The 17365-nt window shown below is 43.3% G+C and overlaps 1 protein-coding gene across 3 annotated transcripts in view; it reads left to right on the top strand.

Moving 5' to 3' along the window:
* Nucleotides 1-10100, top strand: part of WDHD1 (WD repeat and HMG-box DNA binding protein 1) — a 28169-nt gene extending 18069 nt beyond the window's left edge. For all 3 annotated transcript variants that reach the window (XM_053980984.1, XM_053980985.1, XM_053980986.1), the window contains exons 17-26: nt 1198-1312; nt 2655-2786; nt 3262-3479; nt 5015-5145; nt 5784-5843; nt 6654-6697; nt 6836-6994; nt 7383-7522; nt 8480-8615; nt 9201-10100. In XM_053980984.1, the coding sequence (XP_053836959.1) occupies nt 1198-1312; nt 2655-2786; nt 3262-3479; nt 5015-5145; nt 5784-5843; nt 6654-6697; nt 6836-6994; nt 7383-7522; nt 8480-8615; nt 9201-9401 (1336 nt within the window). In that variant the 3' untranslated portion in view covers nt 9402-10100. The remainder of the gene's footprint in view (nt 1-1197; nt 1313-2654; nt 2787-3261; nt 3480-5014; nt 5146-5783; nt 5844-6653; nt 6698-6835; nt 6995-7382; nt 7523-8479; nt 8616-9200) is intronic.
* Nucleotides 10101-17365: the final 7265 nt, after the last annotated feature.

Below are 17365 nucleotides of genomic sequence, written 5' to 3'. Positions count from 1 at the left end.
AGAGCTCTCTGTTATTACATTAATATTTAAACTGTGGCCTTGAAGAACCATTTTGGATGTAAAATTGCTCAAATATTCAGCTGAAAGCTAACCATTTCTTTATAAAATGTTATACTGGTGTGTCTATATAACTGTTTCTCTTTAGTGTGACATGTATGCTGGACATTTTGTTGCTAAGCTTTATTTGTAGCAGTTTTTATTCAGTGGTCTGTGACCTTTTCCTACCAGGGCAGAATCCATCAGCTCGCCAATTTTACTGAAATTTAGACTCTGTTACTTTAGTAATTATGGACAATTGTAGAGTTTGGTGGGAAACTTAATTTTATTTAAACTTAGATGGCATTCTTCATAATACTTTGCTTTTTTGGAATAAGGGAAATAATTTGATACCTGTGTTAAAATGTCACTTCCCTGCCTGTTTCTCCCTCCAAATCATTATGTTGGCCTTCAGAAAATTCACCAAAAATGTGCAGGTCACATCACATTGAAAAGATGGTCAACTGTGAGTCTCTCATCCTGAGTTTTTCCTTCTACTCCAAGAAGGAGAGTGCTGCTCTCTGAATTGTTAAGAATATTTTACTCAAAGCCAGCAGCATAATGAAGATAAGGAGGGGGGAGGGTTGTTGTAGAAACACCACATGCCTTAATTAAGAGATAGCCAGAACACTGGTGCATCCTGTTCTTTTTTTTTTTTTTCAAGTCTCTGAAACAGCAGCTTAGAAACCCAGATGTTTTTGTCAATGCTGCATTGGTGCTGCAGGAAACACAGCTCTTCCCCAGTCAATGGTTAGCTTAAGTGATTGTTACCAGAAATTACTCCTTTAAATATAATGAAGCGATAAGTCTGTGCCTTCAGTTGTTCAGTGGTTTCTGATTTTAATATATTGCATTTACACTTTGTAACAGCTGTTAAATCAAACATTCTGGGAGATCAAGATCAGTGTGTTACGTGCCAAATTTGGAGTTTAAAGTGTGAACAAGAGCAGCGTGTGCCTTGCTGGTTTTGAACTCTTTTCTTGCTTGCCATGTAAAGCTAACCCTTTATCATGCAATCCTACACATTGCTGTATTTAAGCCAGTCATTTAATTGCTACTTTCCAAAGGACAAATCCTCTTGAAGTATCTTGCTGCTTAGGAGACCTGGTTTGGGTGTGGAACATCTGGTGAGTGTGGGTGTGTTTTGTTTCCTGTGCACAGGTGTATCCCTTGCAAAGGAGCCCGGTTCCCTCCCACCCTGCCACGACCTGCTGTAGCAATCCTGCCTTTTAAACTTCCTTATTGCCAAGTTGAAACAGAGAAGGGACAGATGGAGGTATGGAATGGTGTGGAGCCCACAGCTGGGAGGCTCAGTGAGTGGGGATTATACCAGACCCCTGTTAATCACCTCTGCTGTGAAAGAGGACAGGGCAAACCCTCAGTAAAACACGTGGCCAAGGGGGTTATTTGGGTTCAGTGTTTTGTGGAGCTTCTCTGGTTTGGTTCACAACTGTTCCTAGAAGAGCACAAAACAAAACTGGCAGAGCTGATGCAAAGCTGTATTTGCACATGATCTGTTTCTGACCAGTGAAGTCTGTCTTTTTTAGTGGGTTGTGATACCAGATTTGGAGATCCCAGTCAAAATGCCCTTGAATATGTCTGGGTTTTACTATTTTAGGCATAACAAAATTTCTGAAAAATGTACTAAGTATCCAAATTCATAAGCACTGAAAACACAGGTCTTCTGCCTTGGCTTATTTACAGACTGGTTGAAGCAAGATGTGCCCGTGGACAGCTTCTAGAAAAATAACTCTCTTCTTCAATTATAACTCTCTTCTTCAAAAATAACTCTATTCTTCAATTTTCATTGGTTTAAGTATTTCAGACTTGTGGTGCACAGCTGTAATGCACAAAAGAGAAATGAACATACAATTCTAACCTCAGCCTTTGAACAGTTTAATGCTATTGGAAATTTATTCTCTTTGATAGAAGTGTAGATAAAAAGTTTCAATAGTAAACACCCTGACATTTTTAATGAATTCTCCTCCTTTTGGTTAAGTGTTTTGTTCTTTATCTGCTAGAGTATGTTTGCCATTCCTCCCTCTACCCAAAATAATGGGATGAGAATGCCAGGAACTGTTGATTTGGTTTGAGGGAATATGTGTAGGTAAAGAAAATTTATTCTAACACATCTGATGAAAACATACTGGTTTTGAATAAGTTTATAATCATTTTGAACAAGGCTAGCCTAGTCTAATAGCCATACTTATATTGTAGATTTTGTGTCTCTCAGGTAAACTCCTAAGTTTGCTGAGTTATTCTGGAACACTTCCAGTTTTCTGTGGAACTTGTTAACACAAAATAACTTGTTCTAGAATTGTCTATTCTGATAGCATGTTGGTAAACATGTAGGTTTCATCCTGCTGCAAGCCTGTCATGTAAATGGAATTCAACATCTGTGGCAACTGTTTGGATCAGTTTGTAGAAGTGTGGTTGTTATCCATCTTTTCCTTGGTAGGCATTGACATGAAGGAGAATTGTCTACCCCTCACCCTCATTATCACAGGAAAGGAATGTTTAAGAATAAATGGATAAAATACATTGTAAATTATTAGGCATTATGCTGTGGACTGTTTTTTCCCCTCTGAATTCCAATACTCATCCTTCCTTTTTTTCAGGAGCAGTACTGGCGTTCTGTTTTATTTCACAGCCACATGGATTACTTGTCAAAAAATGGCTATGAATTTGATGAAAATGCTAAAAATCAGGCAGTGAAAGAACAGCAGGAACTTCTAATGAAGCTGTTTGCTGTAAGTACAAGTACATAATAGAAAGAATCCCTGAGATTTATCCCTGAGACTGGAGATGCTAAGGGCCAGGTTGGACAGGGTTTAGAGCAAGCTGAGGTAGTGGAAGGTTCATGGCAGGGGGGTGGAATGAGATGAGCTTTAAGGTCCCTTTCAACCCAAACCATTTTATGATTCTATAACTTATTTGTAGATTGCATCTGATGTAAATGTTGATGTGATTCCTCTTATTAGGAGTCTGGCTAGTGATTGGCAATGCAGCTAGTTCAGACTCTAATAAAAGGTGGGCTGCAGGTAATCTTGTTTATCAGTGTGAATGGTGGGGGGAAGAAGGAAATAAAAAAGCTTTTTTATACAGATTATGTAGCTCACGATTGTTGGTGTCTTGTCTTTATTCCTTCACTCCACCAAGACCATGATATCCTACTCCTGGAGTCTTGATTGAGGTGTGTGACTCCTCAGGCTTCTTCTCTTGCAGCTTTCCTGCAAGCTGGAGCGCGAGTCCCGCTGCATGGAGCTCGCTGACCTCATGACCCACAGCGTGCTGAACCTGGCCATCAAATACGCCTCCCGCTCCCGCAGGCTGAACTTAGCCCAGCTCCTCAGTGAGGTGGCTGTGGAAAAAGCCTCAGAGCTGGCAGCAGCACAGGAAGATGAGGAGGAGGAAGAGGATTTCCGAAAGCACTCGAGCGCTGGGTAACGCGAATTTGCGTGGCTAAAAAACTGGGATGGTTTTTTGCTGCTCTGGTAATGTTTTGATGCACTTCTGTGGCCCACAGTTTGCAGGGTATGTGTGGGTGAAGTGACAGCTCGAGTTGCTCTGCTTGGAAATGATACTGGTGAAATGACACGTCCTTGTTGGTGTCTTGTGAGGACTCATTAGTCCCAGGATACCAGCACAGAGGGAAATATCTGCACTCCTCACTTCCTGTGTGCCTGTGTCCAGCAGCCTCAGAGCCAAAGCAGGCTCAATGCTAAGTTGCTCTGACTGGAATTTTCTCTTCCCACATTTCCCTAGCTTTGGTTGACTCCCACCAATTTTTTTTTTTTTCCTCTTTGTCTCAGTCTCTCAATCTTGATTCATTCTACACTTGTCTTAAAATCCTATCTTTCTCCACCCATCCCTTTTTTAAAATGTCCCATCTCAGTTTATTTTATTTGGTCTTATTCCCTCCTAATTAATCCCAGCTCTTCAAAGCTATGGAACATATTACAGGTTGGCTTTGCATTCTTTTTCTCTTTGTGCTATCAATTTTCCTCTCCTACCTGCATCTGCTTTGTATAACATGATGAGACAAAACTGTGTGTTTGTGTTTTGGTGGGGTTTTTTTATTGTCATGGGGTTGTTTTAAAACATATTTAAATTTGCAATAATAATATACATTTATATTCATTGAAGCAATGTCTTCCTATAGCAATTTTATGTATGAAGTTTGGGACTTCTTTAAGCAAAAGGAAGTGATAAGTCCCTGAACTTATCTGTAGCCTTTCCCTTATTCTTCTGTGTTAAACTGCACAGTCAAAACTAATTTCTAAATATTCTGGCTTGTTCTTCTGGATGCTGTGTGGAAGCTGTAATCCCATGTCTACAACTTCAACCACTCTGAGGGTTAAAATCCATCACAAATATTATGTTGTTCTTAGTGCCAGAGTAATCTAATACTGATTGTTTTGCTTGAAATAAATGGGCCTTTTGTTTATGTATATTATACAGATTTTGGTAATTGGCAAATTTTAGGAGGAAAATGCAAGAATTGTACATCCTACTGTATAGGGAATTTAGAGAATAATCAGATTAAATGTTAAAATTTGATGCCTTCAGTATGAAATTATATATCCATGTTATATATATATATATACACACATATACATGTATATTATATATGTATATATATGAAATACATATATACAGTATATATGAATATATTGTGTGTATATTCATGGATGCAGAAAAGTAATCTGATGATACTGGAGGTATATGTGTTTACATGGAGATTAGAGAAGATCTTTAATATTTGCATTTATATTTGTTGCCAAGTGTTCTGGCAGTAAAGTTATGGAGTGGTTAATGAATCTTTAATCATCACAGTTTAATCAAGGTACAATGCACATAAATGCCAAATGTTATTTTTCTTATTGCCTAAATTAGGTAGGTGAGCTTGCTATCTGTTATTTCAGTTTTCCTTCTGGACTTGGTGACCACTTTCTTTCTGCTGAATTCCTTCCTTTAGTTCCAGCAGCTCTGCCACCAAGTGGGGTCAGCTGCCAGGCAGGAATGTTCAGCAGGAACAAGAAGTGGAAGATGCTGAAGAAACTGATGCCTCTGAGGAAGCAGAAGAAACCCCACAAGTGCATAAAGAGAGTAAGAAAACTGTATTTTCTGAATAGACTGGGAATTATCCAGGTAGCTTTTGCAGACTTAATAAGTGGAATAAGGAATTAAGTGGCTCCATATTCCAGCCTGTGCCTGCAGTCACTTCAGAGAAACAAGTTCACAGTGTGTCATCTGCTGTGTCACAGCTGTGTGTGCTTTGTGCTCAGTATCCATTAGAGGGGCCCTGGGGAACTTTTTCCTGTTGCCTGATTTTATCCCTAAGGGACTGGCTCACCTTCTAATCAGTTACTTTGATTTCAGCTCCAGTCTTGCAGGAGGTGGATTGATAGATGAGTAGTTTGGGCACACTTTAAGGAATAAGCTTAAGGTTTAAGAAATAAATTTACAACTCTAAATCTAGGTAGAGGTGACAGATGGTTTTGTAGAAGTGTTTGTACACTCTGATAATTTTACTGTAATCATGGAATCACAAAATGGCTTGGGTTGGAATGGACCTTAAAGACATATTCAGTTGCAGCCCTGCTGCCAAGGGCAGGGACACCTTCCACTAGACCAGGTTGCTCAAGCCCCATCCTTCCTTATTGTCTGTTTGGTTTGATTTTTTTAAAAGAAGTTTTGCTACAGTGTTTTATTGTATCTAAAGATGTTCTCCTTTCCTTTTTCAGAAGAGCCAGATTGTTTCTCCAAAGGTGTCACTTCAGCAGAGGTGACTACGCCAAAGCCTGGTGAGTAAATACTTTATTCCAGGATAAAAGCATGACACCTTTGTCATTCTTCACAAATCTGCTCCTGTTTTTTATCCTTTGTTCTGTCATTGCTACTTAAATTTAGTGCATAACAGTGTTGTCAAATGGTAAATTCATAGAATCATGGCATGGCTTAGATTGGAAGGGACCTTAAAGCTCATCTCATTCCAACCCCCTGCCATGGGCAGGGACACCTTCCACTAGCCCAGGCTGCTCCAAGCCCTGTCCAACCTGGCTTGGTCACACAGATTGTTTTTAAGAGGTTCCCTGTTCCTGTCTTCACTTCCTAATGATGTTCCATAACACTGTTCTGACTGCCTCAGCTGTGCCAAGTGCTGAATCAGTGCCTGCCTGGCATGCCTGCCATGGAGGCATTCTTTGGGGCAAGGGAGAAATGAGAACACTGATCAATGTATCTGTTTCCCTGCTCCCAGGCACATTTATTACTTGCAAGGCAGAGTGAGAAATCCTGAGGTAGAACTGTGAGCGTGGGCAGGCAGGGGCAGAATGTGACCTCCAGCAACCTGGCAGCCCTTGAGCAAGAATAATAGGAGTGGAAATGGATTTGGGAGTGGAGGAAGTACTGGGTCTTCCTCTGGGTTTGTATTTTAAGCTGTTGGTCCTGTGTGGCATTTCTGATAGCTAAGAATAGCTGAGCACGTACAGCATAACCTTCACAGGGTTATTAAAGTGTCTTTCTACTCATCTAAAATGTGCACATTGCCTCAAAGATTTGGATATATGTGTGAGTGCACACATTTTTACATTCTTTTTTTCTCTCTGAAACAGCTCTGGTTGCATCCAGCAGCAGAGGACGAGTGAATCCATTTAAGGTAAGAATTTTGCAGCTGGGTCGATTGTGATGCTCTGAAAATCACAGCAGATTCTGTCTGGAGTTTCCAATATAACTGATACCTTGGAGGGGAACATGACAGAAAATAAATAAAACACCTATTTATTTGTTTTGCTAGGTGTCATCCAGCAAAAAGGACCCAGTGGTCCCCTCAGGAAATGTTTTAGACAATATGACTAAATACACAAAGAAAGCATCTTTGTCTGGCAGTCGAGCTGTAGACAAGCAGAACCCTTCAGTTATAAAGCCTCTGACTCCCAAACCCAAGACCAAGCAGGTAATGTTTGTAGTCTTTCTTCCATCGTTTCAGCAAGGAAAGAACAAAAAATGGAATTTTACCAGCTTTTATCAAGTATGAAACCCTGTGAGTAAAGCAGCTTAGATGGCAGAATTCATTTAAGCATAGTGCAAAGACTGTGACAGCACATAAAACAGCAGGAAAAAAAAATCAATTGTAGAAATTAGTTTCTGTACTGAGCCTTGTGCTTTTATTTTAAATAAGGTAAACATCTGTTGGGCTGAAATTGGATGGACTAGATACTCTATTAAATGCAAGTGATTATTATGTCTTTAGGAAAGGCTTGGGGTTTGTTAGGCTACATGGTACATGTTGCCTGAGAGTGAGGTGATTTTACTTTTTTCGTTCTTATTCTCCATTTCTGCAGGCTTCAGCAGCCTCCTTCTTCCAGCCTCGCACACCTGCAACTAATCCTGGTGAAAAAACAGTGGAAGAAAGAGAAGAAAAAGCAGGAAATGAGTCCCAAGAAGCCAAAGTCACTGCACAGGAAAACACTGAAAACAGAAGGTGGGAGACACTTGCATCTCAGTGCCATATTCCAATTTTGATAGAAATGCAAGTCCAAAATCTGTTTTATTTCTGAAGATGTTGAGCTGGCCAAAGAAATATAACATAAAGATTCAAGTTTAGCTCACAAGTTGTCACATTCGTGAACCCACCTGAAAAATGTGGGAGGGAATAATAAATAAGCAGTTCAAAATATAATTTTGGGGCTCTAAGCAACAATTTTTGCCTTGATATTGCTTGTAAGGACCTTTTGATAAATGAAACCATGCTGCTGTGCCAGTTCCAAGTATAGGAAGTAGTGGAAGTTTCAACAACTCCAGAAAATCTCAAAGTCTCAAAGCTAAGGGTCTTATGTGAAAGAGTAAAAGCTTTATTTTGGTGGTGTTTTTTAAAGAGAAGTTCAACAAAATCTTCAGTCACCTGAGGAGCTCATCTCTTCCTAGCTAAGGCTCTAACCTGTCTTGTTCCTGGGAAGCAGATGTATTTCCTAACAATCCCAATCCTCATGAAACCTGCATTATTACAATCATGTTTCATTTAGGCTTCGTTTAGCTGAGGAAGATGAAGGTAATTATTACTCATTTGGACTGGCATTCTTTCAGTTCACCTTTACAGTAGATGTCCTACAACAAGTGGCAAGGAGGGCTGTGAGAAGGATGAGCTGAGCTAGTGAATGTGCTCCATTTTTAGCTTGATGGGACCCCTGCTTTGTCATCCTAAAACTGGAATGTTAATCTCCATATATATAATCACAGTTCTAATAAAAATGCTTGACTTAGTCTTGCCTTGTGAGCGTGTTCTCAGAGCATCCTGCAGTGGGAGAGAGGAGGCTGCTGCCCTGAGAGGTGTTCTGAGAGCAAAAATACCCAGCTAGGTGCTGCTCAGAAATGTTGCTTTGGGAGGATATGGTTTTCCTATAATCTTCTTAAGCAGACAATTTTTGTGTGCTTGCTTTAGACCAAAGACAGGTTTCCAGATGTGGCTAGAAGAGAACAGAGCAAACATTTTGACAGATAATCCTGATCTGAATGAAGCAGAAGTAATAAAAGAAGGAATGAGTCGATTTAGAATGCTGACATCAGAGGAAAGGGTGGTAAGAAAATATTCTCTAATTCTGTGGGTTTGATATTTTTTTTCCCTCCAGTGAATCCCTGGGTTGCTTTCAGTTAGGATTTTTTTTCTGGAAATTCCACTCTTATCCATCTTTATGGATTTCAATTTTGAATTGTGCCATGATCTATGACATATAATTTATGAAAATATAAACTGAATTATAAACAATATCAGAAAACAGCTTTTCCAAAGTGAGGTTTGTGAGAGGAATGTAATCAATGAACAAATAACAAAAGGAATGAGTTTAAAGTCACATAGCCAGGCTTAATTCACTGGGGATTAAATTTGTTCTCATTTAACTTGTTGGGTCTTTTGGGTTTCTCATTTCTCCAGAAAGACAATTAAGAGCTTCAGTTTCATATACAGTTTCAAAAGAAAACCAGTTTTGAAGGAGAATGTTGTCAGAAGAAAGGAAAGCAAGGATTAATCCTGATTAGTTCTTACTTAATCCTGATCAGTTCTTCACAGGAATTATTTCAGTACCTTAAAATCAGAGTAATAATGTTTATAAAACGAAGTGGTGAGTTTTGTGGCCTAATTTGTAATTTTCTGTTCTCCTTCAAAGGTGTGGACTGAGAAAGCAAGAGGAGGAAGAGTCAGTGACTCAGCAGAAGACAAAAAGCGGAAGCGTCCCACAGCTGAGGAAGATGAAGTGAAAAAGAGCCAGGAGCAGAAATCCGAGGACACAAATGTATCCAAAAAATCCAAGCCTTTAGACCCATCCACAAACAACAGATTGTCAGCTTTTGCCTTCAAGCAGAGCTAGTTGAAGTGGTGCCTTCTCAGTGTCTGTGTTCTGAAAGAATTCGTGGAAGAAATTCCTCTGTGTTGAGGATTTGGCTGCCATGCTTGAAGAGCACTGGCAAAAAGAGTGCCTGGCTCCAAATAGTCTGTTAGAAAGTGGTTTATTATCAATTTTTGAGAAGAATGTTGAATCCCCTCCCACAGTCTTTTACAAGTTCCTGCTCATGGGCCTGTTCCCTGTCAGCAGAGCCTGAGCAGAGCTGTGTAGCTGTGGCACACCCTGTGTGCCTTGATAACAGTGATGCTGGGTGCTAAATGCAGATTAATCCTTCTGGGGAGGGTAAACTACATCCAAAATCTGCCCTGTGGTTTTAGAGAGGCAAAATAATGGCTTCCCTACCCTCCCTACTGCCTTGAGAGTAAGACACTCAGGGAAATGGGTGTGAGGGGGACAAAGCTGAACACCAGCAACATGCTAAGCTGCATTTTCAACACCTGTGGCAGTGGCAGAGCCTGATATGGGCAGAAATAGAAAACCAGAACAGAAACTGAGTTAGGAAGGTCAGGGGTGCAAAGCCAAACCATTTCAGACTATGCAAAGGTGCTTCCTCAATCCCTGCCTCAGCAGGATCCAGAAACTGCTCAGAACTTGTAGTACTTCTAACATTTCTGTCTGTAATGTTTGTTTGTTTAAATAAAATGTGTCTATTTCTTTGTTTAAGGTGGCAGAGTCTTCTTTGCAGTTGTAATTAAAGCAAACAGATGTCTACCTACCAGCCCTAAGGCAGTCAGTTGATTTACCCTGCTCTGGAGACAGAGCACCACGTCTAATAAATGTATTTGAAGCAAATTCAAATTTTGAAACGTTTTCTAAGATCAGTTAAAATAATGTAACTTTTTAACATAATAGCAGAGACTGAAGAGTTCTCAAATTCTTTTTTTTTTCCCTGTGTTTGCACAGCCTTTCATTGTTTTCTTTTTTCATTCTTCTTCATACTGGCACAGGGTGCCCAGAGAAGCTGTGGCTGCCCCTGGATCCCTGGAAGTGCCCAAGGCTAGGTTGGACAGGGTTGGGAAGGTGTCCCTGCCCATGGCAGGAGGTGGAACTGGATGTTCCACCCAAACCACTGTGATTATTATTGAAAATACATCAGTATTACTGAAAATACATCAGTTGGACTTGATCTTGAAGATCTTTTACAACCTTAACAATTCTTTGATTCTATAAAAGGCAAATGACTTTCAATTCAAAACACACTTTAAACCTTGAAATCTCTGGATTGAAGGTTGAGTGAGATTTCACTAAAAAAACATTAATTTTTACCATAAGAAGTGTTTTATTAAACTGTTTTAGCAATGGCTGTAGGTGATTTTGGAGAAAACAAAAAAAAAAGAGGGTTGTGATGTCAACCAGGGATGGGAAATACCAACAGAAAATCCTGAAGACCTGATGACTTCAATACTTGTGTCATCCACAGTTCTTGTCTATCATTTCACATTTTATTTGTTTAAGCTGACCGTGGACAGCAAGTAATATTTAACATAAATAATAATTATTTGCGCTGACATAATGCAGGAAGCATTCTGACTTTTTTTTGCATTTTGGGAAGAAATTATTGTACCAGAGACTGGGATTTATTTCTAGCTAGTAAAGCTTATTTGGGTGTATTGGGGGAAAAATGGGATTGCAGTGGTAATGGAAAACTTCCTGATGAAAAATCACTGGGCTTGGTGAACTGAAATGTTTTCTTTCTCCTAGGCTAGGTTGTTCTGAGGGTGACTTGAGCATCTTGAGTGTGGTGCTGGGAAATTTTCCAGGTAATTCTTGTCATCCACATCCAAAATCCATGTTTGGGCTGCCTGTCCAGAGCCCTTTCTACAGGCCTGATGTTGGAAGTGGGCAGGGAGAACTTCCAAGGGATCTGGGGAGGCATCCACTGCTCAAACAACTGGTCCTACAGAGCATCCAAAGTCCTTTTGGCTCCCAGTGGAGGGAGGAAAACAGCCAAAATAAACTTCCAGGGGAGTTTTCCTGGGAGCTGGATGTTTGCAATCACACAGCTCTTCTGAACAAACACACCAAAGGTCAGTTTAAAAGGAGGTTCCTGGATTTAGGGGTGGTTTCATGAAAATCACGGGGGATATTGGGCACCATCCTGATTTCCACGTGTTTTTTCTCCCTGTGTAACAGTTTTTGCAGTGTAACATTTGTGGGTTTCATCAGACCCAGTGTCCCCAGCCTTGGGGTCACAGTCTGGATCTCAGCGCAGGTTAGAGCTGGCAGAGCTGTTTCCAACACCAGATTGGAAAATTTGCATCAGAGCTGTGACTGTGGGTAGAATCATGGAATTTTTAAGGTTGGAAAAGACCTCCAAGGCCCTGGAGTCCAACCATCCCCCCAGCACTGCCAAGGCCACCACTGACCCATGTCCCCAAGTGCACATCCACATGGTTTTTAAATCCCTCCAGGGATGGGGACTCCACTCCTGCCCTGAGCAGCTGTTCCAGTGCCTGAGAACCCTTCCCATGAACAATTTTTTTTCTAATATCCAATCTGAACGCCCTGGCACAACTGAAAGCTGTTTCCTCTCATCGTGTCCCTTTTCCCCTGGGAGCAGAACCTGATCCTCTCCTGGCTGTCCCTTCCTGTCAGGAGCTGTGCAGAGCCACAAGGTCCCCCCTGAGCCTCCTTTTCTCCAGGCTGAGCCCCCCCAGCTCCCTCAGCTGCTCCTTCCAGGACTTGTGTTGGTGCTTGCTGTCCATGTCCCTAAAATAAACACCAAACTGGCTCTTGAGACCACGGCAGTGAATATTCCAGCTGCTTCAGTGCTGAGAGGATCATCTCCCATGAGGCTGCTGTTACATTTCTATCATCAAAGATGGGTTTTGCTCTATTACACAGCTCCAGGCAGAGCTGCAAATACATCCTCCATCACCTGGAGCCTTCCAGGGAGCTGAGCTGAGCTGGCTGGGGACGGGATGCACTCATCCAGCAACAGCACCAGCAGGACAGGGAGAAGTATAAATCCTAACTCCAGTGGAAATGAAAAGCCAGACCAAGAAACAGAAAATGTGGAATGGATTTTCAAGTGAAAACAGGTATATCTCTACTACCTGGTTTTGATTTTTTTTTTTTGTTTGTGAGGTTTTTTTTCCTTCTTTTTTTTTTTTTTTTTTTTAACAATATTGCTCAATAATTCAAAAGCATTTCACTGAAGTCTTCAGAAATGCTTGTTTGTCCTGAATTTGCCACCTTTCTGCTGGAAAACCAGGAACTTGGAAACTGCCAAGGAATCTGCCTGATGGTTTTTTCCTTTGGCTGTGCTAGGAATCCCAGTGATTGGGTTTGATGTTTGGACTTGGTGATCTTAGAGGTCTTTTCCAAGCCAAATGATTCTGTGGAATGGGAGAGTCATGATGGATCCATCACTCTTGGATTTTCAGGGTGGAACTGGGCGAGGGAGAACCTGTATTTGGATAAGATTTCCCTTCTCAGAGGTCCTCTGGCTATGAGATGACCTCAGCTTCCTTCCAAAAAAAGTAACTGTGCTGGTCATGGAGTGACCTGGTGGTCCTGGCTGGATAAGCCAGGGAGGAGATGGGCTGTGAGAGCTGCCTGTGAGGAAGCTGGGTGCCTCGAGGAGCTCTTTGACAGACAACAGCAGATCTGGCTTCTCCCTCTGCCTGCTTGTTGCACTAAACGTGCTCAGCTGAATGCTGCCAAACAAATTTAATAGTAAATAATTTACTTAAAGGCAGGCAAAACACAAATACCGACCCAGGCTGTGAAAAGAGCCACTTGATCCTGACTCAATTGGACACAAATGGCAGGGAAAATTTGCAGGAATAGTTTCAAGCCATGTGTTGCCAGGGAACAGTCTGGTCTCCAAATCACATTATCGATATCTTGGGGTAATAACAGTGAGGAGCAATTGAGGGGAGCGATGCAGGGACACGGCTGCTGTTCCCGTTTGCCTGGGCTGTGAGTCCAAAGCCACCCTTGGTGATGGAATGGAGGGACCTAAAGATCATCCTGGCTGATGTCAGGTACCTTCTGTTGGGAATAGATCCATAAGAGCCAGGAGACTTGTGTCATATGTCTGGTTTCACATTCAAAAATATGAATTCACCTGCTACAGCCTACCCAGGCCAATCCTTCTGAAGTTTTCTAAATTTTTCAGAGGAAACACCCATTGGCAGGAGCCCCTGTGTCCTTGCTCTGCCAGGGCAGGAAAGGAAATCTGGGGCAGGGCAAAACTGCTGCCTCCACCTCCAGCCCCATCCCTAAAATGTGAGACCCCACTGAGGAAGTTAAAGAGCAGATCCCAAACCCCTCAGACCCTGGGGATCCTCTGTCCTCATGGAGCAACAAATCCTCCCGTAACAAATTAGTATTTTAGGAGCCTGTAATCAATTTTGCTCGTTATTCTGGGTAATAGAATTAAACTGCTCGTGATTCACTCTTTCAACTGACGCACTGTGATTCCAGGGGCTGATAAATCTCAGGCTGTTTCCAGAGCATAGCAAGGATGTCTGCAGGCTGGGACGTTGCCATCCATGGCCTCTGTGGGCTCAGCTATTATTCCAGGATCACGCTGGGGCCACGTCCTGGCTTGCTGTTAACAGCAGGATTGATCTGCTTTGCTCCTTTGCTGCTTGAGCTGTTAATGATGAGCTGGGTTGGCACAGCTGGATTGAGAGAGTGGAATTCATCATCTCTAACTTTAAGCTCTGAGCCCAGTCCTGAATGATCCCGTTTTGTAGCCAAGAGAGGAAAAGCAGGTGTCTTCTGTGCATGGTTTCTATTTATTCTGGCACCTTTTTAGCAGCTGTTGGTGCAGAGATTCCCTTTGAAACACCTTTTTGATGGATTCAGCTGCCCCAGTGAGGACTGCCCAGGGTATTTCATCCCTAGCCTTGGCATGGAGAGGTTTCTCCTGGGGATTCCACTCTTCCAACCCATTCCACACCCAGGGAATGATGCCCCAGCCCTTCCCAGTGGGCTCTCACCAATGCCACCACAGCCATGAGGAAGCTCAACAGACTAAAGCAGGCCAAGGAGTGGGAACCTGAGCAGTGACCAGCTCCATCCTGTCCTTGTTTCATATTTTCCCCACTTTCAAAGACAAGAGAGGCCTCTGAAGGGCTTTCCCATGGACCTTGGTCCCCAGCAGCATCCCCTGGCTCTCTCAGGGAACCTCCAGTATCCTTCAGTGGCTGCACAGGGCTTTCACCTCCTCTAAACCTTATTCAACATTTGAAAATAACTCAAGTTACAGTATCAGGACTTTTTTTGCACTCCTTGTCTTGTTGATCTTTAAGAATTTCTTCTCTTTAAACTGTGAAAATAACCTCGGAACTCTAAGCAAGCAGAGGAGAGAAAAACAGGGCACATTCCCTCTAGGGGAGGGTCTGGAGCACAATTCCTGTGAGGAGCAGCTGAGGGAGCTGGGAAGGGGCTCAGCCTGGAGAAAAGGAGGCTCAGGGGGGACCTTGTGGCTCTGCACAGCTCCTGCCAGGAGGGGACAGCCGGGGGGGGCGGGCTCTGCTCCAGGGAACAGGGACAGGACAAGGGGAAATGGCTTCAAGTTGTACCAGGGGAAGTTTGGATGGGATATTAGGGAAAATTTCTTCACTGAAAGAGTGGTCAGGCATTGGAACAGGCTTCCAATGGAAGTGGTGGAGTCACCATCCCCGGAATTGGTCACTTGAAGTGGTTGTGACACATCCCTTCAAGTGGTTGTGGCACTTGGGGACATGGGTTAGTGGTGGCCTTGCCGGTGCTGAGTTAATGGTTGGACTTGATGGTCGTAGAGGTCTTTTCCAACCTTAAATATTCATTGATTCCTCTGGTTTATAGTCTACATTTAACTTTTTTTGGGGTATGTATTCAGAAATAGCAAAGAAAAACTTATTTGAGAAGGCTTAATGAGAACATGGGGTGTAAATAACTGGGAAATATCAATAAAATCTCATCATAACATACTTCAAAACCCCAAAAGTCTTACTGCTTCTTCTTACCCAGCTGATGTGGAGTTGTGCTTCAGAGGGAGAGGACTCCACTGTGGCTGGAAATTGGGCAGTGTCCTTCCACATCCTGGCACTAATCCCAATTACCTGAACCTACTAATTCCGTGTTGGCAAAGGCCGTTAACAGAACTGCTGGCATCAGCTCCTGTGTGTGCAACCCCTGCTCAAACACCCTCAGAAAAAGTGGTTTTCTGCACAGCCAGGCAGCGATCACACTGGTAAATAAGCTGGAAACTGCCCTTCTTGCCCCATAAATAGGAGAAAAATTACAACCAGCTCCCACAGCAGCTCAGCTCAAGCAGTTACAAAGTCGGGGTTGACTCCAGAGGGAGCTTATCTTCTTTTCCAAGGAAACAAAGAGAGCAAAGACTGGGGTGGGCCAAGATGCTTAGATGCCCTTGCTAACCCCTTTTCTGTATGGCTGATTGGGGCTCAGTGGTTTGAAGCTGCTCAGGAGCATTACTCAGCCCTCTGAGCCGTGTCTGCTCGGCCGGGATCCAGAGGGAAGCGCAATCCTTCTGCCGAGGCCCACGGATGTTTTTAGTGAGGGAACTTGTCTGGTTCAAAGAGAGGGTTTGAACGTCCTCAGAGGACTGGGAAATGAGCTGGGTGTCTGGGGAGGAGCAGGGATGCAGATCAGGGCTCCAAATCCTTGTGGTGCAGCAGTTCCTGCTCCTGATCAGAGCCTGGGGCAATAAGACAGAGTAAAGCCTGGCTGGCTGCAGGGCCCTGGATTTCACCTGAGTCATCCTGACTCTTCTGGTAAAACCTGTGATCAGAAACCAAATTATAAATGTGGAAATGTGGAGTGTGTTACAGCTGCTGGGGTATTTTTTTTTTTTCCCTTTTTTTTTCTTTTTCTTTTGCTTGTCTTAGTTAAATGCAGCTCTTGTGTCAGGAGGAGGAGGAGGAAAGCCAGTGAGTCACACCCCACCCTCTGACAGCTCCTTCCCCTCCTTATCTTCCCAGCAATTTACCATTTCCTAGGCACAAGAGGGGGACAATTTGTCCCTGCTGCCTTAAGGACCGGTGGTGTGAAGAGAAGAGTTTGTGGCTCCTTCAGATCCTGGCCATTTATTTGATTGCAATCCAGAAAATATGAGTCCCCCTGCTTGTGCTTGGGTGATGGAGCATTCACCCTATGCTCAGCTGAGCCTTTAGACTCAGTTTCCAGCTCATAAAATCCCAGAATAGCTCCAGCTGGAGGGGATCTGTGCTCCAAAAATCTGCCCCAGCATTTATTTGCTCACCAACTCTTGAACCCAAGCTGTGCTCTGTCTGCTGGGTTTGCCCCAGAAGTGCCCAGGAGGATACAGGATGCTCAAGCCACCTTTCTGGGTGACATGCCTGTAAGTTCCCCACAGAAACTTCAAAATACTTGATCTTGGTCATGAGAGATAGCACATTTCCAGAATCTTGGGTGGGAATATGAAAACATTGGGACACGCCAGCCCTGCAGCTGGAAGGTGTGTGCAGACATCAGGGGTTTGGAGGGATGGAAGCCCAGCTGGGATCAGGTGGTGGGAATGGTCAGCAAGGAGGGTCAGTCCATGGCTGGGATCATTCTGGTGACTGCATCCCAACCCCAGTGGCCTCAGAATGGTGGTGGTGGCATTCCAGCAGTGCCAGGGGGTGACTGGGCAGGTTGTGCCAACACCACCCTGCTGGGAAAGGGACCAGCTCTCGGAGTTTGAGGGGATGGGGAGAACGTGGAGGATGATGCTGGGAGCTGCCATGAAGGGCACGAGCCTGCATCCCAGCAGGACCTGCCCCATCCATCCCCATCCCTTTGTTGCTCACCCCACAGCCCTCCCCCACAGTGTGGGGTGGAAGGAGGCTCCCTACAGCAGCTTGGGGCTGAATCCCCAGCTCCTGCCTCAGCCCAGGGAATCCCCCCCCCAACCCCAGCCCACACCTCAACCTGGAGAACCCCAATACCCCCAGCCTGAGGGATCT

The sequence above is a fragment of the Vidua macroura genome, chromosome 6, assembly GCF_024509145.1.
Source record: "Vidua macroura isolate BioBank_ID:100142 chromosome 6, ASM2450914v1, whole genome shotgun sequence".
Lineage (NCBI taxonomy): Eukaryota > Metazoa > Chordata > Aves > Passeriformes > Viduidae > Vidua > Vidua macroura.
Note: the sequence above shows the minus strand (reverse complement) of the source record. Positions and strands in the feature narration are given on the sequence as shown.